The 27,559-nt window shown below is 38.9% G+C and overlaps 1 protein-coding gene and 1 non-coding gene across 2 annotated transcripts; one reads left to right on the forward strand and one right to left on the reverse strand.

Annotated features, from left to right (window-relative positions):
* Window positions 1-3,018: 3,018 nt before the first annotated feature.
* Window positions 3,019-26,828, reverse strand: LOC140016488 (uncharacterized). The gene is made up of 2 exons (XM_072070018.1): window positions 26,195-26,828; window positions 3,019-3,044 (listed from the first exon to the last, which is right to left on the reverse strand). Exons 1-2 carry the CDS (start codon window positions 26,826-26,828, stop codon window positions 3,019-3,021), a joined length of 660 nt encoding a protein of 219 aa, XP_071926119.1.
* TRNAT-UGU (transfer RNA threonine (anticodon UGU)) lies at window positions 21,487-21,558 on the forward strand. Its single transcript has one exon. It is a non-coding gene; the product is annotated as a tRNA-Thr (tRNA).
* Window positions 26,829-27,559: the final 731 nt, after the last annotated feature.

Here is a 27,559-nt window from a genome sequence, read left to right on the forward strand (position 1 = left end):
CCATGCGCCTAGATAGAGGGGGGGTTCCTTCGGTTAGACGCATTATCCATGAATAGGGCAGTCTGTAATGGTTTTTCCTCAAGTTGATCAATAAAGTTTTTTAATTTTAAAAAAAAAGCTATTATTTGCTAAAATTAAAACCATGAAAATAAACTACCTATCATGGATACAATCTAGTAATTCAAAATGTTGAATGAAGAGATGCAAAATATTATCTTCACATTCTAAACTGCTGGCCCCAACAATTATTTTACACGTCATGTGACGCCCCGAAAGAAGGAGTATGAGAATCCGAAAATTTTTTTATATTTTCGAGACATTATTTTGTTTCCTTGTCTATAATTTTATGCTTTTTTTTTCAATATATTAATTTCTTATACATTTTTATAAAGGAATATAGTTTTCAAATCATTTCCTTGATACAAGTTAGTCCACGTTAAGTTTGAAATGTATTATGGACGTGGGACCCGCTAGTGCGGTAAATACGGTATATTTTTGACAACTCATTGGAGTTTATTGTAAAGATTAAAAGAAATTGGGGCCATAGCGTGACTTTTGGTTAATCACAAATTGCTAGACTTCCTAAAGGTCCCATGAAGTTCCTAAGCTTAATTGTGATTGGCTAATCAAAAAGGTGTTGGACTTTGACCAAGTGACTTAGTATTAATCTTCTTAGCAAGACCAAAGGCCAAAACAACAAGGAGAATTTCGGCCAGCTCCAGGGAGAAAAGAGGGGAGAAAAAACCAAGAGAAAATAAGAGAAAGAACAAGAAAAAATTCTGGTTTTGTGCAACCCATCCAACAAGCTTGGGAGTTAGAGCAAAAGAAAGCTAAGGAACTTGGTTCTTGAAGTGCAACCTTGTGAACCCACCTTTGGAAGGTAAAGCAGCCTTGAACCCTTGTAAAAGCTTATAGCAATTGAGTAGAAATGTTGATTTTGATGTTGTAAGATGCTAATAAGGATTAATGATGGTTTATATATCACTTTTGTGGGTTTGTGTGGAAGATTTGGTGATTTCTATGGTTGTTTGAGAAAATTCCAGAATTGAGATTTCTTATAGTTCAGTTCTGCCTGTTTCTGTTTGAGTATGTTAGAGACCAAATTAGCTTTATCTCAAAACATAAAAGTTGTAGATAATGATATTTTATAGTTTCCTATAAAATTTCAGCTCGATCGGAGCACTGTAGCATGTAAAAAAACCAAAATACCCCTGCTGCCCTGTTTCTATCCGAACATGCTAATCAGCTTCTGTAATTGGTTGTTTTGACCAGGAATACTACTGCTTTGGTTGTTGATGTCTTCTTAAGACTTATAACCTTGTATCTTAGCTTTCAAATGGCTTTGGAATCACTTGAATTGGAGTTGTATATGCTGAGATATGACTAAATGAATCAGGACTGCCACTGTAAACTTTGAATTGGAAAATCTGGGGTTGTTTTGGTAACTTTGACCTAGAAACATTGCAAACTGGACTGAGTAGCCTTCATCAAAGTTGTAGCCCTCTGTCTTAGCTTCACTACAGTATAAATTATACCCCAATCCAATAATCGTAGCGCCGGTTTTGTCCAATACGCTAAATGACGTCAAATCTGTTTTTGGGTTTTAGGGCTTGGACTCGGGCAAGGTAATAATATATGACGGATGGTTTCTGAGCCGTGGAGGTGAGTGACCCTAAACTGTTTCCAAAGTTACTTACGAAGTGTTTCTTGCATTATTTACTCGTTTGCATATCATGTGTGCCGGCATGTGAGTCCATGAAATGATTTGGCTTAAATGAGTTCTTGGGGAGTCTTGTGCTGAACACCAACGTCTCCTCTACTATTTACCTGGAGCCAATGTCTCCACCACTTTCGTGAGTTCATGACATGATCTGGAGCACCAACGTTGCTCCCCCTTATTGTTTATCGTTAAATAATCTTTTTGAGCGTTGGGTGTTTAAGTGCAATGATTTCACTGGCTCACGAGAGCGATAAATGTACATTTGATCCTTGATTCATGACATCATTGAAGTGCATTATCTTGAAATATATTAGCTTACTGATTTTGCTGGTTACTCACTGAGCTTCTAGCTCACCCCAAAACTATTTTATTCTCCTCCACAAGGCTTGAGACGAAGAAAGGGCTTGTAGTGCTTGTTCATGTGAATGGATGGATTATCTCATGGATGGTTTAAATTTGGATTTTCCTCTTGTGTAATAGTTGTTATTAGGGTTTGTATGAACGTTCGGACTTGAATGGATGTATGTGTACGTTAACTGGTTTTCGCTTCGCTTATGGTACGAAAATTATTGGAGAATTTGATGTATATATGAGATTTATCTTGTAATTTATTTGAGGAATATAGTGATCAACTGAGTTCCGGCAAGAGCTGGGCAGGCGGCCCGCCGAACCCTCTGGTTCGCCTTAGGGGGAGGTGGGGCTGTCACACGTCATCCACCTTATCCAATTTATAAGCACTTTTCACCATTAATAAACTTTATATAAATCAAAATATAATTACCCATCCATAAATTAAGAGACTTTGATTAATTTTTAATTTAATAGCATCATTTTTTTCTTCTCGATCATCATTTACCTTGGACCTTCATTTGTCAAATTCTTTCTCCTCTACTCTAGCATTATCACGCTATTATCAAATAACAATTTTAATAAATAAAAAATTAGAATTAGAATGAATATGTATAACAGTGTAATTTATTTTATGGGAGAAAAGTAGTTACAATTCTTTCATTGTTAGCCTAGAAATTCTTCATATAATCACCACCCATATTCAGGTCAACCTTGGGAAATTTTTTTCCAAGAGTAAAAAGGTCAAGAAGTAGTTTCAAAATAAATAAACTATAAAAAACTAAAAAAAAAGGTGTGACAGCCCCACCTTCCCCTAGGGCGTACCCAAGAGTTTGGCAAACCGCCTGTCCAGCTCTCGCCAGGACTCAGTCACAATTCATGAAACTTTCAAATAAAAAAAAATCTTGATAACAAAAGCGATATGAATTTTCAACCTTTAACATATGCACTCATGGTCCTTCAACATCCACACGACCTATAAACACAAACAAAGAATCAGATTTACAAAAATCAAACCAAACAAATAGGCTAGATATCTATGAAGTACACGCTCGAGCAACTAACAATCTTAGAAGAAATCGAGACTTTCCTCAATTCAACCTGTCATGTTCTCATCCCTGTAAGGAAAACAAATTGTGTGGAATGAGCTAAAAATCCAGTGAGGTTTCAAGTAATTAAGCAGGTAATATACCAAACAAGATAGCATATCCAAACATCAAGAAACAAGTCAAACATGAATGGATCATGACTCAATATATAGCTAAGCAAATAACCAGATAAAACATACAAAAGGGTACAGTAAGGAACACATTCATGTCAAAGGATACAGGTTGCTCTTCGGAGCAAGTTCCACTATAGCTTAATCAAGATCCGTTAACTCTCTGTCTACCATGGAAGTATAACGTCTGTAGATCTCCATTTTACACCACTTTTCGTCCACCGATCAACCCCCTTACTAGGCTCGAATGCCACAAGAGTACCCAAGGTTCGTCGATCTCCTCGAGCAAACCCTTGCTGGTTCGATTCGACCAACTAACCCTAGGTTGGACTTATAGCCCCGGATATTCAGTGATTCAGGAATGGCTTATAGCCCCAGTATTCAGTAAACAGTAATGGAGTCATTGGCTGATATCGAATGCTCATGCAGTAAAGATTGGAGACGTTAGTTGTCACTTAACGCTCCGTATTCAGAAATGAATAGTGGTGGTAATATTCAAGCATACTAGTTAGCCGATGGAGTGTGGTACATACGGCCGCTCAGCATTTACAAGTCAAACACAAGTACAGGTCAATCAAGTTCAAGTGAGTACAAGATCATTCAAGAAAGGGAGGCTGAGTGCGATAATGACACACTCGCCCAGCCAGAATCAAGTCACAAGTAATGTCCAGCAATTTACATTCTCAAGTATTCCAAGTATTTCAAGTAAATCCATAGGCCATATACAAATCAAATTACTTGCTCATGTGTAAATGAGATATCAAATGTTTAGTCAAGTTAGGTCAATTGAGTGTACATAAGAGCACACTCGCCTAAACAGGTTCAAGTCACAATTAAGCTCAGCATAACATGTTTCAAGTATTTTGAGTATTTTAAATCCAAACAATTGAAAATCGGGTGGTGAAGAACCCTGATCAAACAAGAAAACTGAAAAAAACTCAAAAAATTAGAAACTTTATCAGCAAATCCGGCCACAAATCCGGTCAGATGTTGGCCGGATTTAGGGCTAGATTGACTGGGGAATACTTAAAATTTTGAAAACTCACTGCCTCAAATCCGGTCGGAAATCTGGCCAGAAAGTGGCCGGATTCTGGCCACTTTTCAGTTGTAATAAAACGACTAACACATGTTATCACAAAATCTCACAAGTTCAGTTGAGCTAGGTCAAGTGTGATAAGGCACACACATGCATATGAGATGATAAATCCAGTACCTAGCATTTTCTAACAACAATGAGCATGTAACATGTAAGTCGGTGGAATAACCCTCCGAATGACCAACAAGTCAAGTGCAAGACCAAAAGTCAAGTATAAGTAAAGCACTTCATTTTATACCACTATCACAAAGTAAACTACGAAGGATCGAGTATGATAAAGTACATTCTCGTCTCAAAGGTTATCAATTCAAGAACAATTACTTTAACCAAGTAAACATGTTATACAAGTAAGGAGACATTCCACGTAAATATTTTCATGTACTTGGAACACTCACCTGTCAAGCAAATCAAAGTTCAAACGTCAAGTTCTTTTGTTACGTTCACCTCCTTTTCCCAATCCCAGGGCAACGAGTGAAATCTTTAATAATCTAGGTTTGTTTCCAACCCAAATGTGAGTGAGTGGTTAAATCTATTCAATTCACCATGCAAGTTAGGCCCAAAATACAGTAAAAGTGTGACGCCCCACATCTCCCTAAGGCGGACCAAAGGGTATCCGCGGACGCCTGCCCAGCTCTCGCCAGGACTCAAGCAATTCCATTCAATTTAAAACCGAATTAAACACTTCGAAGAGAGCAACATGAATACAATAATGCGGAAGCGTTTAAGTTTAACAAGTCACTTAACGTGTAACCAGTACATCGGGTAATCATAAAACGACTTAAATTCAAAATACACGTCAGGGCCCAAACTTTTCAAGTTTACAAATTCCAAAAGTACAACTCAAACCAGGGCCTAGTCAAAATATATAGCAGGAGTCTTAACAAAAGTACAACGGATGGTTTCTCCATACTTCTCCAAGATTCGGTCCTGTTAAGGAAAACAAAACTATAGGGTGAGCTAAACGCTCGTGAGGCCAAGAACACACATGCAAGCACTTTGTCAAATAACAATCCCAAATTTAATAAATAAAACCATGTCTTTTCAATAATCAATCATTCGAACAGGAAAAGTAATCAGAAACAATTCAAGGATATAGTAGCTCTCAGGAGTTAAGTTCCACTCGCTCTGCCGATGTCATTCGTATACCTTCCCGCGTTGACCCTCCTGTCAACCGGGTCGGTATTTCCATTTCCGTAGATCACCACTTACTTCCCTCTGTCCACTGTACACCTCAAGGGCCCACAAGTCATTTATAAGGCGATACTCCACGAGTATGCCAAGCAAGACCTCTCATTAGGTCGAGCTTATATATATCTCATGGCTCGCCCAAGTTCCCGACCAAGCCCATTGCCGGTTCGAGTCCAAGGTCGACCTATGAGTTTGGGCGTCCCCCATTCATTTGAAAGTCGAGGAGGTTCACTCCAATGACACATGTATTCATGACATAACATTGCATTTCATTCATTCATTCAATACATTTCATTCATTCATTAGAAATTAGAATGAGTGCGATAAAGTACGCACCCGCCCTTATTCTTAAAACTTCCAACAATTACCACAAATAAGCAAGTATCAAAATTCACACACTTGACACTCACCGAGTAGTTCAATAAGAATTGTTTTCTGGGAGTTCAAGTGTCCACTGTGAGATCCTCTTGAAGGTCTCCTTGTGCGCCTGGCAATTAATAGTGGATAATCACACAATTAACCCACTTATCAAGAAGATTGTACACTAGTACAATCTAAGAATTATTTCGCAAAAGGAACCTCAATTACACGTAAATCGAGGTTCAACTTGCCTTTTATTATGTACAATATTATTTGAGTTTTTATCATGAAAATCGAGGGCAAAACGTTTGAATAATACCAAGAGAATTAAGAGTTTTGGAAAAACTCCTTTGCCTTGAAATTTGAGAAATTTCAGTTTTATCCTAAATCCTTGAAAATTCGTATCTCTCTCGATATAAGCCCAAAACTGGAAAACTTTATACCGTTGGAAACCTTTTGGAAAGTGTTAAAAGTTCTTAGAAGACACCTTTCCACGAATCTAAGTGAAAAATACTCAAAAATGAGCTTGAAAGTACAGGTTCGGCGTACGAGGCAGAATTAAGTTGGATTTCAGCCAACTTTGGAAATTCGGCACGATTCACACGTTGCAAACCGGCCACTGAAATTTGCTGCTCAATTAGTGTTACAAGTGAGGTTTATAACAAAACAAGCGGATCAAGAATCGGAGTTTCGAGTACCGAGATACGGTAGCCCGAAGTTAGGGAAATTCAAGACTGGAGAAGAATTTCCAGATTTGAACCTCCAACACTAGGAATTTAATTGGGTATCGAAACGAACTTGGATTGGTACCAAAATTGGCAGTATTTTACTCCCATATGAAAGGTACCGATCTATCAAATTTCAGGGAAAAATACCTTCGGAAAGATAGTTAATTAGTCAACCAAAGTTCAGGAAAAATTCTAAGGCAATCTGCCTTTTGACTTCCATTTCCAAATTCAAATCGTTTAACCATGAAAACTATCCAACCATGGTTCATTTGTGAAATAAAGGTCTATGATACATTCATGATACCTTTGGTAAGTGATGAGCATCAAGACTTCAATTAATAAAAATCATTTCCAAGTTTTTCCCCAAATCAGTCCAAATACTACGTTTTTCCAAAACAGGGCAGTCCTCTTGTTTTAGTCACAACTCAATCAATTTAACTCGGAATGAGGCATGGTTTATGGCGTTAGAAAATACATTCATAGGACTAAAAGTTCACAGAAGGAAATGTTCTGAAATTCGGCAAGCAACCAGCTCCAAATTGAGCCTCAAGTTGCTGCCTCTACAAGCCATTCCAGCAAATCCGAGAGACAGGACAGCTAACTTAAAACGTTTGGTTCGGATCACTCACAAAGAATCAGAATGTGCATTTTATCTCAAATTAAAGCCACGAATGTCTAGTTTCAAACGCCACCAATGGCACTTGATTTCGACACCCGAGAACAGAGTTATGGCCAAAATGCTACCGCTGGACAGGGTTACCCGAAAATGATTTTCCAGCTTGCCTAGTTCACGAATAAATTCATTTGCCCATCCAAACGTTAATGTTTTCCAACGAAAGTTTTTACACATATAGTATAACATATAAACATTAGGTTCATGCCAATAAATCACCAAAAATTAGCCTTGTAGTGGCCGAACAAAACAGGGGTAGTTTCAGAAATTTCTTGTCATGACCTCAACTTTGAGTTTCCAACAATAATACTCCATAAATCCATCATTATAACCACTAAACTACCATTAAATCCAACATTAATCATCTAATCAGCAACAACAACCCAAGTGTGGGAATACAAAGAGTCCACTTTCACATTTTACAACCATATCAAGCCATCCATACACATGCAATAGCTTAAAGATGCATTTCTACCATCATAACCCAAGGTTAAGGTGTAGGATGAAGTTATACCTCCTTAGTGTCTTAACCCAGAAATTTTCGGTCCTCAAGGCTCCAAGAAACCGTGAAAATACAGCCCTTTTTGTTAGCTAAATCCAACCTCCAAGTAGTTTGCTAGATGATCTCCAAGTTTGGTGAAGATTGGTTGAGGTTTTGGGTTGATTTAGTGAAGAAATTTGTGAAGCAAGAGAGTGAGTGAGAGGGAGATGTTGGCCGGCTGTCTTAGTGAGAGAAGATGGAGAGTGATCAGATTTCTTTTAGCTTCCAAGAGAAGATTAAATGAGTGGTGCACAATCACTCCAAAGTCAACTCTTATTAGGGCGTGTTTGGCGCGATTAGGACTCGATTTTCTCGCGCGTTTGGTTCACTAGTGCACTGAACCTCCAATACATTTATATTCATGTAAGTATTATTCACTCTTAATTGTCCCGAAATAAGGGTCGAAGGTCCCTCAAATAAAGTCGCGCGTGTGAAAACGCGTACCGTCAAATTTAACGTTATAACGCGAAACTTCCGAGAAATTCTTATAACGATTGCACTACTAACTATCACTTGAGTATTTATTCATAAGATTACCTATTTTAGAACCATAGTACAAGTCTCCAATATTCCAAGCTTATTGTGCTCCTACGCGGATAAATCTCCAAGCACTATTCACTATTTTTACTAAACGCACTCCAGGAAATTAATTTTTGAAACGAATCATTTTAAAAATATAACGAAGTTATATTATCATGTATTTAGGTCTAATAAGACTAGAAAATATTCCTTGGAAATAAAATCCAATTAAATAATTTATTAAGCCATAAATTAGGCATAAAATAATAGTTTTTTTTTTACGAGTCCTCACATCCTCTCCCCCTTAAGAAAATTTCGTCCTCGAAATTTACCTTGGTTGATGAACAAGTTTGGGTACTTCTCTCTGATTGTCTCTTCAACTTCCCATGTTGCCTCCTCTACTCCATGGTTCTTCCATAAAACTTTCACTAGTGGTATCTGCTTGTTCCTCAATTTCTTCACTTTTCGATCCATAAGTTTTACCGGTCTCTCCTCTTAGGTCAGGGTTTCATCGATCTCGATATTCTCCGGTTGTAAAACATGAGAGGGGTCTGGATGATATTTCTTAAGCATGGACACATGAAATACGTTATGAATACGAGATAAGCTCGGTGGTAATTCCAACTTATAGGCTACATTCCCAACTCGTTGAATAATCTTATAAGGCCCTACAAACCTTGATTGTAGTTTTTTCCCTTTTCCGGACATCAAACTTGCTTTTAAAGGCGTAATCTTGAGAAATACCACATCACCAACAGTGAACTCCAAATCCTTTCTCCGATTGTCGGCATAATTTTTTTGTCTACTCTGAGCGGTTTGAATCCTTTGCCGTACCAATTTTACCTTTTCATTTGCCTCCTCAATCCAAGATACGGTAGTTGGGTCTAAAATTTTTCGTTCGCCAACTTCATCCCAACAAATTGGAGATCTACACTTCCAACCATAAAGTGCTTCGTATGGAGCCATCTGAATAGAAGAGTGGAAACTATTGTTATAGGCAAATTCCACTAAAGTCAAAAACTTACTCCAATTCTCTCCAAAATCCAGTACACAAGTCCTCAACATGTCCTCAAGGGTCTGAATTGTTCTTTCAGATTGTCCATCAGTCTGAGGATGATAGGTGGTACTAAAGTTTAACTTAGTCCCCAACACTTCTTGCATCTTTTGCCAAAACCTCGAAACAAATCTTGGATCCCTATCTGACACAATACTCACAGGTATACCATGTAGTCTGATGATTTCATCCAAGTACAACCTGGCCAGCTTTTCTAACGGGTATTTCATGTTAATCGGTAGAAAATGAGCCGATTTACTCAATCTATCCACTATCACCCAAATGGCATCATGGCCTCTCTGTGTCCTTGGTAAGCCTGACACAAAATCCATGGTAATATTTTCTCATTTCCACTCAGGTATTTCTAGAGGTTGCAAAAGCCTTGATGGTTTCTGATGTTCGGCTTTAACCTGTTGACAAACCAAGCATGTCTGAACAAATTGGGCAATTTCCTTCTTCATATTTTTCCACCAATATAGACTTTTCAAGTCTTGGTACATTTTATTCCCTCCTGGATGTACTGTAAACTTTGATCGGTGTGCCTCTTCTAAAATTTCTTTTCTAAGCCCTTCATCTTTTGGCACAACCACCCGATTTCGAAATCTCGATATTCCATCTGATCCCAATTTGAAATCCGTCTGGTCTCCCATCTTAACTTTCTCCACCAACTTTTGCACTTCAGGGTCCTTTTCCTGAGATTTCTTAATGCGTTCCAATAAAGTGGAGGTTATTAAATATTCCCCAAAATTACTTTCCTTGGTTCTAATCGAGGATTCCAATAGCTAACTTCCTCTAACAACTGAAATTCCTTAACCATCAATCCAGCCATTTGTACCTGACGGCTCAAAGCATCGGCCACTACATTGGCCTTCCCAGGGTGGTACTTAATCGTACAATCATAATCTTCCAGAAATTCCATCCATCTACATTGCCTCAAATTCAGCTCCTTCTGAGAAAATAAGTACTTAAGGCTTTTGTGATCTGTAAAAACCTCAAATGTCACTCCGTACAAATAGTGTCTCCATTTCTTCAAAGCAAAGACTACAACCGCTAACTCCAAATCATGTGTCGGATAATTTCCTTCATGCGGTTTCAATTTCCTAGAGGCATAAGCTATCACTTTATCATTTTGCATCAAAACACATCCCAAACCTTCCTTAGAAACATCTGTGTAAACCACAAAACTATCCTGTCCATTTGGTAGAGGTAGAACAGGCGCTCTAGTCAATCGTCTTTTCAACTCCTGAAAACTTCCTTCACACTTAGGACTCCATATAAATTTTTCATTTTTCTTGGTCAACTCAGTCATAGGCCCAGCAATTTTCGAAAAATCCTGGATGCATCTCCGGTAATACCCTGCCAATCCTATAAAACTCCGAACTTCGGTTGGATTTTTCAGTCTTTTCCATTTCGAAACAGCTTCAACTTTAGCTGGGTCCACTTTAATCCCATCCTTAGAAATTATATGCCCTAGGAAAGTCACTTCTTTTAGCCAGAATTCACACTTGCTAAACTTAGCATATAACTGATGTTCCCTCAAGATTTGTAAAACAATTCTCAAATGTTTCTCATGGTCATTCACATTCTTAGAATACACCAAAATATCATCAATGAAGATCACCACAAATTGATCCAAGTAAGGCTTAAAAACCCTATGCATTAAATCCATGAAAACGGCAGGTGCATTGGTTAACCCAAAAGGCATCACTGCAAACTCGAAGTGCCCATACCTCGAGTTAAAAGCAGTCTTAGGTATGTCCTTCTCTAAAATCCTCAATTGATAGTAACCTTGCCTTAGATCCAACTTTGAAAACACTACCGTCCCTTGCAATTGGTCAAACAGTTCATCAATGTGGGGTAGCGGGTATTTATTCTTAATCGTAACATCATTTAAACCTCGATAATCTATACATAACCTCAAACTCCCATCTTTCTTCTTTACAAACAAAACTGGGGCTCCCCACGGGGAATCACTCTCCCGTATAAAACCCCGTTCCAACAAATCCTGTAATTGTAACTTCAATTTCTTTAATTCAGCTGGGGCCATCCTATATGGTGTCCTTGATATAGGTGCTGTTCCCGGAGTTACATCAATTTTAAAAGCTATTTCCCGTTCCGGGGGTAAAAACTCCAATTCTTCAGGAAAAACATCGGAAAATTCTTTCACTACCGGTGTGTCCTCCAGGTTCACCTTATCACTAGGGGTATTAACAAGAAAAGCCAAATATCCTTGAACTCCCTTATTTAACAATTTTCTAGCCCGAATTTCCGAAATAAGTGCAGACGAGGCTAACTTACCCCTCACATCCAATTTCAGGGTTGCCTCCCCTGGAATACACAATTCTACAATTTTCGTCCTACAATTCAGTTGGACATTATAACGGGCTAACCAATCCATCCCTAGGATCACATCATATCCTTTAATCGCTAGGCCTATCAAATCGGCCAGCAATTTTCTTTCCTTCACGCAGATTTCACTATTCTTATACACCAGATTAGCAATTAGACTTTTGTCCCCAGTCGGTGTTTTAACCTCCAAGTCATATGGTAACTTAATTGGCTTCAAGTCTATTCCACTCATGAAGTCAGGGTTTACAAAAGAGTGTGTTGCACCCGGATCAATTAAAACCCTAGTTAGGCGGTGAAAGATTGTAATTGTACCTTCAGCCACCTCGGTCGCCTCTGGAACTTGTGGATAGTCCAATGTGTAGACCCTAGTCGGTACTTTCGGTCGACTCCCTCCGGCACTCGTCTGCTTAGAGGTTGATTTTTCAGGTCTTTGCAGGCTTCCCCCTGTCTTCGACGATTTCGGACAATTTGCGATTTGATGCTCAGTGCTCCCACACAGTAAGCATTTTCCCAACTTTCTCCAGCAATCGTTCTCAGAGTGGTTGGATTTACCACAATACCCACATGTAACTTGAGGTGTCACAGTCGATCTAACAGATGGTGCCCCCCTAACTTGAGTCGTCCCGCTACGACCTCCCCTAGATAGAGCTCCCCTAGAAGCTCCAGCAGTTCTCGTTCCTCCTTCCCCTCTTCCCTTTTTAGAAAGGTGTACAAACTTACTGGTCTGCCCAGAAGTGCGACTAGGAAATTCCTTTTTCTGTTGTGGAAATCCCTCACTTGAGATCTTGCATTCTCAACCCTTTGCGCTTTCTCTAAAGCCTCAGTAAAAGTAGAGATTTGGGCTGCAGCCAGGCCCTCCTGAAGTTCCACATTAAGCCCCTGTACAAACCTTCTAATCCTCCTCCGTTCATTGGCTACTAACTCAGGAGCGTATTTGGAAAGTTTAGTGAACTTCCCTTCATACTCTGCTACAGTAAGGGTTCCTTGTTTCAACTTAATAAATTCGTCCTCCCTTTTCTCTTGGATTAAGGGCGGAAGAAACTTTTCATTAAACTCCCTTGTGAAATTCTCCCAAGTCCAAGGGGTTCAAGCCCTTTCCCATTTTCCTTTTATCAAATCCCACCAAGCACGGGCTACTCCCTCAAATTGGAAAGCAGCAAAGTTCACTCGCCTATCCTCAGTGTAGTCTAGAGCGGCGAATATATTGGTCATCCTTTCTAACCAATTCTCTGCTATTTCGGGGTCAGGTTCACCCATAAACTTAGGCGGGTTAAACTTTAAGAATCTTTCCAGAGCTCTATCCTGGCCCCCAGGTTGGTTAAATGGTCCAGGACCCTGTCTCTCCGCTAGACGTTCTAGGATATCAGTCATCCTATTGATGGCAGTAACCACTTGGTTACCCTCAATGTTTTCCTGTCCCTGGGTCGGTCCAGTTGCCGATCCCTAGTCATCCCCCTGAGGTTGGGCCTGTCTAGACGCTCGCCCACGGCCTCGACCACTCCTTAATCCTTCCATTAGTCTAAATGTGCCTAGTGCAAGAAATAGATTAATTTAAGCGGAAAAGAAGAAATATATCAAAATTAGAACCAACCAGGAAAGCATTGAAATTAACAATAATTTACATTCATAAGCATGTCAAGTTCGTACAATTAGCAAGTTAGGGATAATTCACAAAAATATAGCACACAGGTGCTCAAAAGTATACTTTTAGTCACAGAAGACTAAAGTAAGAACAAGTGCCCAAAAGTAGGCCACACAAGCATGCAAAATACAATGGCCTCAGCACTCGCGTCACCCTAACTAGTCCTAACTGTACCGGTCAAAAGTCAAAAGGGGTCAACGACTAAGATCCTAGTCCACAGCGGGGCTATCAGGAGGAACCTCCTCCTCGGGATCCTCCTCCTCATCATCAGGAATCACCTCAGTAGCATGTTCAACCAATCTAGTAGCATCAGCCAGGATCTCGAAAGCCCGAGTACGGACATCCCGTCCTAGTCTAGTGAGTCGAGCCCTAGTATCCCGAAGCTCCTCGTTAACCACTGCAGATGTGGCTACCTCACCCTCTAGCACCTCCTCGAGCTCGGCAATCCGCTCACCCTGAACGCCAACCATCTGCCTAAACTCGTCTACCTCAGCCTGTAAATCGCGGTTGGCATCCACCAACTGACGACGCTCGTCGTCCAGAGCAAGCACTATATGGTTCGGGTAGGCGAAAGTCAACCTACACGAACATCGAGGGTATCTATCATACGGTAAGTAGCGTACTCGAGCTCCTCCCGCTAGAGCTCGGTAGAAGATAGTCCTAAGAGGCTCGTAATGACCATTCGCATGGCCATTCTCATTAGCCGCCGGGGCTCCATTTCCGTCATCCATCCCTGCAAAATAATAATACTTTTCAGGTTAGAAACTTAGATCACTACCTAGTTCCAATATGCTGCAATGCATGCCTAACTTAATTGTTGGTTCATTCCAATCGTCACTTGAGGTAGGACTAACTTAGTTGCTAGCTCGCCTCAAGTATCACTTAGGGTAGGATTAAGTCATCCCATATCGAGTCTTAAAGGTAGAGTATCTAATATGTCTCCCATATAGACCTCTAACCTAGTGCTCTGATACCAACTGTGACGCCCCACATCTCCCTAAGGCGGACCAAAGGGTATCCGCGGACGCCTGCCCAGCCTCGCCAGGACTCAAGCAATTCCATTCAATTTAAAACCGAATTAAACACTTCGAAGAGAGCAACATGAATACAATAATGCGGAAGCGTTCAAGCTTAACAAGTCACTTAACGTGTAACCAGTACATCGGGTAATCATAAAACGACTTAAATTCAAAATACATGTCAGGGCCCAAACTTTTCAAGTTTACAATTTCCAAAAGTACAACTCAAACCAGGGCCTAGTCAAAATATATAGCAGGAGTCTTAACAAAAGTACAACGGATGGTTTCTCCATACTTCTCCAAGATTCGGTCATGTTAAGGAAAACAAAACTATAGGGTGAGCTAAACGCTCGTGAGGCCAAGAACACACATGCAAGCACTTTGTCAAATAACAATCCCAAATTTAATAAATAAAACCATGTCTTTTCAATAATCAATCATTCGAACAGGAAAAGTAATCAGAAACAATTCAAGGATATAGTAGCTCTCAGGAGCTAAGTTCCACTCGCTCTGCCGATGTCATTCGTATACCTTCCCGCGTTGACCCTCCTGTCAACCGGGTCGGTATTTTCATTTCCGTAGATCACCACATACTTCCCTCCGTCCACCGTACACCTCAAGGGCCCACAAGTCATTTATAAGGCGATACTCCACGAGTATGCCAAGCAAGACCTCTCATTAGGTCGAGCTTATATATATCTCATGGCTCGCCCAAGTTCCCGACCAAGCCCATTGCCGGCTCGAGTCCAAGGTCGGCCCATGAGTTTGGGCGTCCCCCATTCATTTGAAAGTCGAGAAGATTCACTCCAACGACACATGTATTCATGACATAACATTGCATTTCATTCATTCATTCAATACATTTCATTCATTCATTAGAAATTAGAACGAGTGCGATAAAGTACGCACCCGCCCTTATTCTTAAAACTTCCAACAATTACCACAAATAAGCAAGTATCAAAATTCACACACTTGACACTCACCGAGCAGTTCAATAAGAATTGTTTTCTGGGAGTTCAAGTGTCCACTGTGAGATCCTCTTGAAGGTCTCCTTGTGCGCCTGGCAATTAATAGTGGATAATCACACAATTAACCCACTTATCAAGAAGATTGTACACTAGTACAATCTAAGGATTATTTCGCAAAAGGAACCTCAATTACACGTAAATCGAGGTTCAACTTGCCTTTTATTATGTACAATATTATTTGAGTTTTTATCATGAAAATCGAGGGCAAAACGTTTGAATAATACCAAGAGAATTAAGAGTTTTGGAAAAACTCCTTTGCCTTGAAATTTGAGAAATTTCAGTTTTATCCTAAATCCTTGAAAATTCGTATCTCTCTCGATATAAGCCCAAAACTGGAAAACTTTATACCGTTGGAAACCTTTTGGAAAGTGTTAAAAGTTCTTAGAAGATACATTTCCACGAATCTAAGTGGAAAGTACTCAAAAATGAGCTTGAAGGTACAGGTTCTTTGTACGAGGCAGAATTAAGTTGGATTTCGGCCAACTTTGAAAATTCGGCACGATTCACACGTTGCAAACTGGCCTCTGAAATTTGCAGCTCAATTAGTGTTACAAGTGAGGTTTATAACAAAATAAGCGGATCAAGAATCGGAGTTTCGAATACCGAGATACGGTAGCCCGAAGTTAGGGAAATTCAAGACTGGAGAAGAATTTCCAGATTTGAACCTCCAACACTAGGAATTTAATTGGGTATCGAAACGAACTTGGATTGGTACCAAAATTGGCAGTATTTCACTCCCATATGAAAGGTACCGCTCTATAAAATTTCAGGGAAAAATACCTTCGGAAAGATAGTTAGTTAGTCAACCAAAGTTCAGGAAAAATTCTAAGGCAGTCTGCCTTTTGACTTCCATTTCCAAATTCAAATCGTTTAACCATGAAAACTATCCAATCATGGTTCATTTGTGAAATAAAGGTCTACGATACATTCATGATACCTTTGGTAAGTGATGAGCATCAAGACTTCAATTAATAAAAATCATTCCCAAGTTTTTCCCCAAATCAGTCCAAATACTACGTTTTTCCAAAACAGGGCAGTCCTCTTGTTTTAGTCACAACTAAATCAATTTAACTCAGAATGAGGCATGGTTTATGGTGTTAGAAAATAAATGCATAGGACTAAAGGTTCACAGAAGGAAATGTTCTGAAATTCGGCAAGCAACCCGCTCAAAATTGAGCCTCAAGTTGCTGCCTCTACAAGCCATTCCAGCAAATCCGAGAGACCGGACAGCTAACTTAAAACGTTTGGTTCGGATCACTCACAAATAATCAGAATGTGTATTTTATCCCAAATTAAATCCAGGAATGTCTAGTTTCAAACGCCACCAACGGCACTTGATTTCGACACCCGAGGACAGAGTTATGGCCAAAATGCTACCGCTGGACAGGGTTACCCGAAAATGATTTTCCAGCTTGCCTAGTTCACGAATAAATTCATTTGCCCATCCAAACGTTAATGTTTTCCAACGAAAATTTTTACACATATAGTATAACATATAAACATCAGGTTCATGCCAATAAATCACCAAAAATTAGCCTTGTAGTGGCCGAACAAAACAGGGGTAGTTTCGGAAATTTCTTGTCATGACCTCAACTTTGAGTTTCCAACAATAATACTCCATAAATCCATCATTATAACCACTAAACTACCATTAAATCCAACATTAATCATCTAATCAGCAACAACAACCCAAGTGTGGGAATACAAAGAGACCACTTTCACATTTTACAACCATATCAAGCCATCCATACACATGCAATAGCTTAAAGATGCATTTCTACCATCATAACCCAAGCTTAAGGTGTAGGATGAAGTTATACTCCCTTAGTGTCTTAACCCAGAAATTTTCGGTCCTCAAGGCTCCAAGAAACCGTGAAAATGCAGCCCTTTTTGTTAGCTAAATCCAACCTCCAAGTAGTTTGCTAGATGATCTCCAAGTTTGGTGAAGATTGGTTGAGGTTTTGGGTTGATTTAGTGAAGAAATTTGTGAAGCAAGAGAGTGAGTGAGAGGGAGACGTTGGCGGGCTGTCTTAGTGAGAGAAGATGGAGAGTGATCAGATTTCTTTTAGCTTCCAAGAGAAGATTAAATGAGTGGTGCACAATCACTCCAAAGTCAACTCTTATTAGGGCGTGTTTGGCGCGATTAGGGCTCGATTTTCTCGCGCGTTTGGTTCACTAGTGCACTGAACCTCCAATACATTTATATTCATGTAAGTATTATTCACTCTTAATTGTCTCGAAATAAGGGTCTAAGGTCCCTCAAATAAAGTCGCGCGTGTGAAAACGCGTACCGTCAAATTTAACGTTATAACGCAAAACTTCCGAGAAATTCTTATAACGATTGCACTACTAACTATCACTTGAGTATTTATTCATAAGATTACCTATTTTAGAACCATAGTACAAGTCTCCAATATTCCAAGTTTATTGTGCTCCTACGCGGATAAATCTCCAAGCACTATTCACTAGTTTTACTAAACGCACTCCAGGAAATTAATTTTTGAAACGAATCATTTTAAAAATATAACGAAGTTATATTACCATGTATTTAGGTCTAATAAGACTAGAAAATATTCCTTGGAAATAAAATCCAATTAAATAATTTATTAAGCCATAAATTAGGCATAAAATAATAGTTTTTTTTTTTTACGAGTCCTCACAAAAAGGTCATGAGAAAACAAGTTTGACAAGTGCAAGAAAGTTGGGTAAAAGAAAAATTCCTTCAATTTCAAAGTCTTTTTCACGGGTAAAACAGTTGCCCCCACGCAGTCTCGGGAAAATAACTATATCTCAGTGTAGAAAGGTCAGAATCAGGAGTCGTTAGCTACGTTAGAAACTAGACTCAAAGGGCTTTTTAACGGTACCAAATGCACATGCTAGTTCGTCTCCTATCAATACCTGTGATCCAGGGAAGTCGGCTGATTTTTCAGTTCTGATCAGCCCTAAAACCCTAGCAAGGTTACACTAGTTCTTGATGCTAACTTCACTTGTTTTGGCTCAAATTCATCCAATTCAATCTTCTATGGTTCATATACAGGGGAGCAAGTTATCCAATACCATTAGAGCTCAAAAATCAATACACATAATTGATTAAAAAAACCAAAATAGTGTAGCCACAAAAGGAACCAAAACAGTCCATTAGTGGTCCGAACCATAGTTATTAAACCCAGCCCGGCCCGGCGGTCGAACCGGTCAAACCGGTGAACCGGCCATTGGGCCGGGCCGAGTCTTAAATTAGATCGTTTGGGCTACGGAACCGTTGACTAGTCAACGGCCCGGCGATCGGACCAGGCTAACCCGGAAACCCGGCCGGGTTTGTCCACGAACCGTTCCCGGCCCGTTTTTGGTGAAAAAATTTTATTGCCTTTGTCAAGGCTCGAACCTTGGACCTCCACCAATCAATAACGCATGCTTACCACTAGGCTACTCCGAAATTTGTTTATAAAAGGTCTTTATTATAATATATATATGTTTTTTCAATCCTATCTTTCTTTCTCTAAAATAAATTTATTTGAAATCTTTTAATAAAAATTAGTACCCTCCAAACTCTATAATTTATAAAATGAATTTCAAAAATAACACATTACATAATTCATTTCAAAGATAAATATTAATTTAATAATTTTTTACACTTAAAATTCATAAATAAGCTACATTATTACACTAAATATAGATAAAATTTTACACTTGAAGTTTGGTGTATTACTAAATAACTTTATATTTAATTGATTCTTATATGAATTAATTATTTTATAGCAAATTAAATTAAATGAGCTTTTACTATGGCATTATTTATTACAATTTATATCATATATCTTATATAAAAAATTATGAAATATAATATTTAAATATATTTAGTGACCCACCGGTTCAACCACTCACCCACCGGTCGAACCAGTAACCCGTTGACCCACCCCCTTCGCCGGGTTCCTTCCCGGGTTGGGTTTAATAACTATGGTCCGAACAACCCCTTTGCTTGCTTCATTTCCATTTCAACTCACACCAAACCTTAAACCAATGTTTAGCCAAGTTTCTTAAACTTAATTAGGGTACAAATGAATCAGAAAATCAAGGAGAAACCTCCTCTACAAAACCGGTCAGCCAAGAGAAAGAAAAACAGTCCACTGGTTCACTTGCATCACCAACTTCCATCCTTTCATTGCAATTAACTTATCATCATACCAAGTGTTATCCTTAACTCAAAAAAAGTCCAAAACATGTTAACACATAAAGAAAAACCATAAACAAAACTCAAGCATTTCATCAAACACATGGTATGCTAACCAACCAACTCTACTACCACTTGTTTAGTTCAAGAAAGTTTCACCACAAATACCATCCAAACAACTCCTAATTTGCTATCAAAACTTCAAACACATGATACAACACAAGAAAGTTAGGATTTAAGAGTCACATACCTCTTTTATGTGAAGCTTGAATCACCAAAACAAACCACCAAAATCAAAGCTCCAAGCTTGAAACACATACTAGGGTAGAAGGTGGTTCACTCACTAACTCAAGTTCCTTCTCTTATGATTTTTGCTCAAGATCAAACTAGGGCTTTATAACCAAGAAGATGGAGTTTTCTTCCTTCCCTTGGAAGCTTCAAGAGGTTCAGCCATAAGAAGGATAAAATGGAGCAAAGTTGGTTTAAATTTCCTCTAATCCTTTGGTCAAACAAGGTGGATGGCTAGGATTTGGCCATTTGGCCCAATCTTGGCTCTTTCTTCCCTTAATCTTTTGACTAATGAAGTTTCTACCCTCCAAATATACCAATGTCTATTTAACACCTCTAAACTATCATATAAAGTCCCAACCACTAATAAAAAAAATATTTGGTCAAAGTGCATGTGGCGAAGTAAAATAAAGTTAACTCAAGGAAATGTTACCATTCAAGTAAGAGCAATAAAATGCAAGGCAAGGGAAATGTTATGAGTGATTTAGTTCTACTGTCATGCAAGTATTTTTGGGAGAATTCATATTCTTCAGTGAGGGTTCTCACAAAAGGTTTCTTTAGATTTGGGAGAAAAATATGCGAAAAAAAGTCAGATGAAGAAGGAAGCGGCGAGAAAAGCAATAAGTAAAAGGTTTCTGATCAAGATGCAAAAAAAAAAAAAATCAAATAGTACATATCAAAGAGAGACAGTAAAAGTAGAAGATCATGAATCATGATTATTGGACTATAGAAGAAAGGAAATATCCAACCCATTCTTGATCTCCGATAATGAAACCATTCATTTAGTTAATTATGGACAAAAATGAAAAAAAATGCATCAACTAATCCAATAGAGAAAAAACAGAATAAATGATTAAGATGACAGAAAAAAAAGAAAAAGAAAACGAGTACAGAGTGGAAACTAATAAGGAAGGGTTTGTTTAATTGTTTTTAGCCAAAAAGGAGAAAGGAAATAAGGCGAACAAAAGGAAGAAAAAAACAAAATGAAGAAAAGAAGAGAAATGAGCAATATGTCAAAATGAGAGGGATTCACTTGGCAATCATTGGAATTGCTATAGTAACTCCACATTTTTTGTATATAATAGGTAGATAGAAATAGTATATAATATGGATATAGACATATGTTTTTAAGGTGGCGATTGTTTGTAGTAGTATGTATCTCAAATTTTTTGTACTTGATCCAATCTAACGGTCGATGATCTGATTGTACATTAAAGGATAGATATTAATCTTTCCCATGTATAATCGTGTCACTATTTCTTTACTTTTTGAAGTTCTTTGACAAGTACATCCATTGAATCTCACCAAATGAAAGCGCGAATCTTCCACAAAGATCGAACGGTGGAGAACAAAGGCAAGTACAATGAGAAATCATCGAATGGTGAAAAGCATATCTTGAGGAAAAGTTACCAATCTTATGGCCAAAAGGTGACATTCTAATCTACCACCACTTCTGTGGTCTTCAGGACACGAGTAGATGAAAGGTGGATTACAAAATTAAGACATTTACCGAATAAGTATAAACTCAATGCACTTAGGCCACATTGCCCCTATAGCTCAGTGGTAGAGCGTCAGTCTTGTAAACTGAAGGTCTGTAGTTCGATCCTGCATGGGGGCAAAATGGTTTTGCTTTTCATTATTCCTCTTCTTTTACATCTCCTAAAAGTAGCTTCAACGAGAACCCATAACCTGTTTCTTCAATCAGAAAAATGAAGCAGCAATAAACTTCCCAACCACTAAATTTAGCAAATTAAACCTGAGACACAAGCTATTAGCAAATAGGTATAGACATATATCTATTCCAACATTCTTAAGGTCAAAACCTGGATAAACTTTCTCCAAGTCCACAGATTCTGCCATAAACTAAGCAAATTTCAGAAGCAAATAAAAAGCCAGGCATCCAATGCATTTTTTCGCCTTTCTGCTCTGGGCCGAAATTGTTTCGCTTTGCAGCTTTTCCTCTTACTTACCCTATGAAGTTTTGGTCAACCAGTTTGCCAATTTCTCTATTTATCATGCAGCATTCATATTTTCTTGCTAAAGCAGAAAAACAATTTCATTAAGCAATTAAACCCCATAGCTTCTCTCTTTTTTTGCTTTTCACCTTTCCCTTGTACGTCTCCGTCGCATTCTAATTTTCCCATTAAGGCCTAAACACAACTTCTTGAAGCAATTAAAACCTGTAACCATTTTTCTGTTTTACTTTTTTTTTATTATAAGATTATGAAGGATCCCACAAAGGATCCAAAATCGTGGGAATGAATTAAACAATCAACAAACTAACCAACAAATGTTGTGCATTTCATGCAACATGCTACTAGCAGCCCACATACAAGACATAACAGATCTTAGCTTAATGTTTACGATATGCTCATTTGAGTTTCAGTCCGCTAATGATAGCATTAATTGTCTCAGTCATAAACTGAGTCAGCAGGCAATGCATTTACATTTTGACGAGGAATTCTTCGATCCTCAGTGTTTCAATACACTTTTGTGAAGAAAAACTTGAGCCTTTGCTCGAATAGTGTAATTTCTCTATTAGTAGAAATAAAAACTTCTACCGTTTCGGGAAAAAAAAAAAACTAACCCACATATAGTCAGGAAAAAAAAAAGTCAGAATAGTGAAACTTGAATTAAAACTTCTCATTCTTGACGCCTCAAACTTGAGGCCACAGCATCTTTTTTTTTTTTCTTCCTGAAATGCGAAAATAACTCCTTTGCACCAAACAAATAAACAGAGACAGGATAACATAATCTTTTAGGGAGGCAAGGGCTTTTACAATCACTGACTTTAGTAAATTAAACCTTGAGATGTTTGCTATTAACAAATGAATACATAATTTCAATTATTACCAGCATTCTAAATATAAATGCAGACATTCCCTAAAGCCTTTCCTTCCAAGAAATCAGCAGAAACCATATGCTACTCTTGTTTGATGTGTGCACGTAATTTTCAATTCATTCCCAAGCCACCGATAGCATAGTCAAAACTTAACTCAGTATCATAGTCCAATGACTTAGAAGATCTTGGGATAGCTTGTGACGACCCCACCTCTCCCTAAGGCGTACCAAAGGGTTCGGCGGACCGCCTGCCCAGCTCTCGCCAGGACTCACTCACTATCTCAAACGAATCCTAGACACACATCCATGAACCATAAATAATATTCACAGTTCAAACTTATAATTTACATTGATAGGAATCGAGTTTCAAAGTCTTAATACACCAAACTAGTTCAAATCGTATACAATCCAAGTACAACATGTTCCGTTCGAGGAAAAGCGCGAGTACAAGACCGAAAGTCAAAAGTCAAAACAAAAGGCTATACTAGTCTTTTACAAGTCTCTCGCGTCACTCGTACCCCTGTAAGGAAAACAAACTAACGGGGTGAGCCAAAGCTCAGTGAAGTTCCCAAATATCAAATTGGTTAACAACCAAGTTATAGCAAAATAATAGGGAAATAGCGAGCAAACAAGTCAAATCAGGGGAATAGCACTTCAGCTAGCCAAGTAGTCAGATTCACATTCACATATAAGGATACAGTACTCATTTCCAGCTCCATTCCAGCTTGGTCAAGTGGTAGTTGACACTCCGTCAACTTTCAAGTAATATCAAGTCCAAATAAACTCCACTACACGCCAATTTCCGTCCACCGATCAACCCCCTATTCCGGGCCCGCACGCCATACAAAACATGGGTGGTAATACTCGAGTATACCGTTTAGTCGAGGAGATAACACTCCACTCGACACTACAAGTGACCCAGGGTTTGTTATCTAATCGACCAGGCCCTTGCCGGCTCGACTCGATTAACTAGCCACAGGGTTTCTGGAATTCCAGGCAAGATATAATTCAAGTACATGTACAACAAGTCAAGTATGATCAATAGCAAGAACAGGTCATATTAGGGCAAGTGCGATAAAGTACACCCGTGCCCTTTCATTCATTGTCATGTAATCACGCAAGTCAAGTAAGGAGTACACATATCAAGTACAATCGGATATTTGGAAGCACTCACCAAAATAGTACTTCTAGTGCTCGTGTCTGGGTGGTACTCCGAGTTGGGAGTCCAAATCTGCGATAAAACTTAACTTGAGAACTTTGAAAATCAACCAAGGTTCGAAACTTAAGCGTTTCGTTCAATAAGAATCAAGAAATTGAAATTCACTTGAGACGAGTCGTGAAAAAGTTGCTCGCCCTTCAAACTGAAAAATTTGAAAACATTTTTGCTTGAAGATGACTCTTGAGTCAAAAGTGCAAGTAAAACGGTTTCATCGTGATTCATGTCGTTTTCCTAAGGGTACAAGTTCGGCCAAGCCCTAACGTATAGCTCTCGATAAACAAGTGGCAAAGGTCCTCGATAGTTCAAGTGATAATCACTTAACCTTCACTCAAGTCGCAAAGATAGTTTTCTAGACCTCGAGTAAAAATTCGGGCAGCATGCCCTTTGTGTTTACCTAATTTCCAGCCATTTAGGCTTCATTATTTTTCTTCAACAACAACCCAACAACATACATATCAGCAATTTATGTCAAGAGCCGTTCCATAGGCTCACAATATCATAACAACAAGAATCGCATCAAGTACAAGTGCAGAAATTCAATGTGGCACAAGACAGATTTGACGTATAAAAGCGGAAATAACTTGTCCGAGGCTACGCTTATTGGATTAAGGCAAAACCTATGCCGTTTCGAAGCTAAGACACAAAGCTACAACATTCATGAAGGTCACTTAGTCCATTTCCTAATGTAACTTAGTCAAAATCTCAGATTACTAAACCAGAAACCAATTCATCGGCTGTTTAAACGCATTATGCTGTAACGGACCTAACTCAGTGTACACAAGTCCGAATCAGGTTTTCTTTGAGGCATTTTAAAGCTACTTCAGAACAATACAACTTTTATGTTTTGGCCCAGAGCTAAATCAGAATGGATCCTGGTCAAAAATCGTGATAAACTGGACTGAACTGAAGAAACGGACTGCTGGGAAATTCTTAAAACAGTAGGGGTATTTTGGACTTTTCACGTTCTGCGTTGCTCCGATTGAGCTGAAATTTTATAGGCACCTATAAAACACCATTTCCTACAACTTTCCTTCTTTGACCCAAGGCCAATTCGGCCTCTAACACATAGATACAAATTCGGACAGAAATGATCAAGAATTTTCCAGAAATCTGGAATTTGTAGTTTCTAGTGAAACTTTCCCTAATTTCTCACTCCAATCACTCCCAAAACACCTTATAAAACCTCAATGGTAACATACAAGTATCACACATCAAGTTGGGCAGAAATTCCACAGCCCTAGTTCATCAATTAAATTGGGGAAAAACTTCTACACATGCTAGCATCCATGAATCCACCACCAATCAAGCTACTAAGCTTACTTTAACCATGATTGAAAGAGAAAGTTAGAGAGATATCATCCTCTTACCTTGATTTGAGTTCTCCAAGGGTAGCCCAAGCCTTCTCTTTCCAAAATTTCACCACCAAACACTAGCTAATCACTCAAGGAGAAGATTAATCGGTTTGGTTTGGTTTGATTCTTGCTTTATAGATGAATCCAAGAAGAAATGAAGAGGTTTCTCTCTTATTCTTCCTCTCTCCCTCTCTCGGCTCTTAGCAGCAGAAATAAGGTGGAAGACTTAGCTAATTTGGGATATAAGAAGGTAAGATGGTTAAGTAAGGTCTTGGTCATTCATTTGCCAACACTTGGCACTACCACATCCACTCAATTTATTTCTTTCTTTCCTTGCATAATTAGTCAACATTTTCGGTCAGACTTAGCTGATATTGAGAGGATATTTTGCTCAAAAATCAATGAGCTTGTAGGGTAAGAAAGTGGTGGTCAAATGGTGCGTTCAAACGGTAGCGCGCGGGACCCGCCGGTTCGCGCCGTTTTTCTTAAAAACTCACGTACTAGGGTTTTTACTTCTCATTCACTAACCTTATATCATTGCTACTACTCACATATTATTTCTCACTTAAAAGTCACTTTTAATCATCAAATTGATCCTCGGCCAGTACCGGAAATTCATCCGGCGGAAAAATCGAAAAACCCTAATTTTGCTCAAATCTTGAAACCGAAGCGGAAAACCCTATTTTCTAGGTTCATCTGCACTTATAGTTGAACAATTTGGTTGTAGAGCCTTAATAAATAATATTTTTCAAATAAAAGGCATTTTTGAGGGAAAATGTAGGAAATTTGCGGGTCCTCACACCCTCTCCCCCTTAAAAGAATTTCGACCTCGAAATTTATACCTTTTGTCGTGAACAGGCCAGGATACTTTTCTTGCATATCCTTTTCTAGCTCCCAGGTGGCTTCTTCCACTTCATGATGCTTCCATAGAACCTTTACTAAAGGAATCTGCTTATTTCTCAGGTCCCTCACCTTTCGATCCAATATTTGAACAGGACGTTCTTCATAGGTTAAGGACTCGTCAAGTTCGACATCCTCGGGTGGCAAAATGTGAGTCGGATCCGGATGGTATTTCTTAAGCAAAGAGACGTGGAAGACATCGTGGATCCTAGACAAACTAGCTGGTAGCTCAAGTCGATAAGCCACTTTTCCTATGCGCTGAAGCACATTGAAAGGTCCTATATATCGTGGTTGCAACTTTTTCCCTTTTCCTGATCTAATCTTTCCCTTCAATGGGGTGATCCGAAGAAACACCTTATCCCTTATCTCAAACTCCAAATCCTTCCTCCTATGATCAGCATAACTTTTCTGACGGCTTTGGGCGGTTTGAAGCCTCTGGCGGATCACTTTCACCTTTTCATAGGCTTCCTCAACCCATGGTATGGTAGCTGGATCTATTACTTTTCTCTCTCCTACCTCATCCCAATGGATTGGAGATCGACATCGTCGTCCATACAAGGCTTCATATGGGGCCATTTGAATAGTGGAATGATAACTATTGTTATAAGCAAATTCAACTAAGGTCAAGTATTGACTCCAGCTTCCTCCAAAATCCACAATACAGGCTCTCAGCATATCCTCAAGAGTTTGAATAGTTCCTCCGATTGTCCATCAGTTTGCGGGTGATACGCTGTACTATAACTCAACTTAGTTCCTAGAGCCTCTTGTAATTTCTGCCAGAATCGGGATACAAACCTAGGGTCTCTATCAGATACAATGCTCACTGGTACCCCATGTAGTCTCACTACCTCATCCATATAAAGTTTAGCAAGTTTCTCCAAGGAATATTTCATGTTCACTGGCAGAAAATGTGCAGTCTTAGTCAATCGATCCACTATCACCCAAATTGCATCATGCCCCTTTTGTGTGCGTGGCAACCCTGACACAAAATCCATTGTTATGTGCTCCCACTTCCACTCAGGGATCTCTAAAGGCTGTAACAAACCTGACGGCTTTTGATGCTCAGCTTTTACCTGTTGGCACGTAAGACATTTTTGCACAAACTGGGCAATCTCCGCCTTCATTTTCTCCCACCAATACAGATTCCTAAGATCTTGGTACATTTTATTATTCCCTGGGTGCACCGTATACCTAGAGCAATGTGATTCCTCTAAAATCTCCCTTTTCAATTCCTCATCCCTAGGTACCACGACACGATTTCGAAACTTTAAAATTCCATCAGGGCTTAGATTAAAATTAGGTAACTC

Source organism: Coffea arabica, chromosome 11c (genome assembly GCF_036785885.1).
Source record: "Coffea arabica cultivar ET-39 chromosome 11c, Coffea Arabica ET-39 HiFi, whole genome shotgun sequence".
Taxonomy (NCBI): domain Eukaryota; kingdom Viridiplantae; phylum Streptophyta; class Magnoliopsida; order Gentianales; family Rubiaceae; genus Coffea; species Coffea arabica.

Coding starts and splice junctions, on each gene's coding strand:
- LOC140016488 (XM_072070018.1), bottom strand. CDS start 26,828: ATGGCCCCATATGAAGCCTTGTATGGACGACGATGTCGATCTCCAATC. Junction 3,045..26,194: donor TGGCCTGTTCACGACAAAAG/GTATAAATTTCG, acceptor TTGTGTTTATAG/GTCGTGTGGATGTTGAAGGA.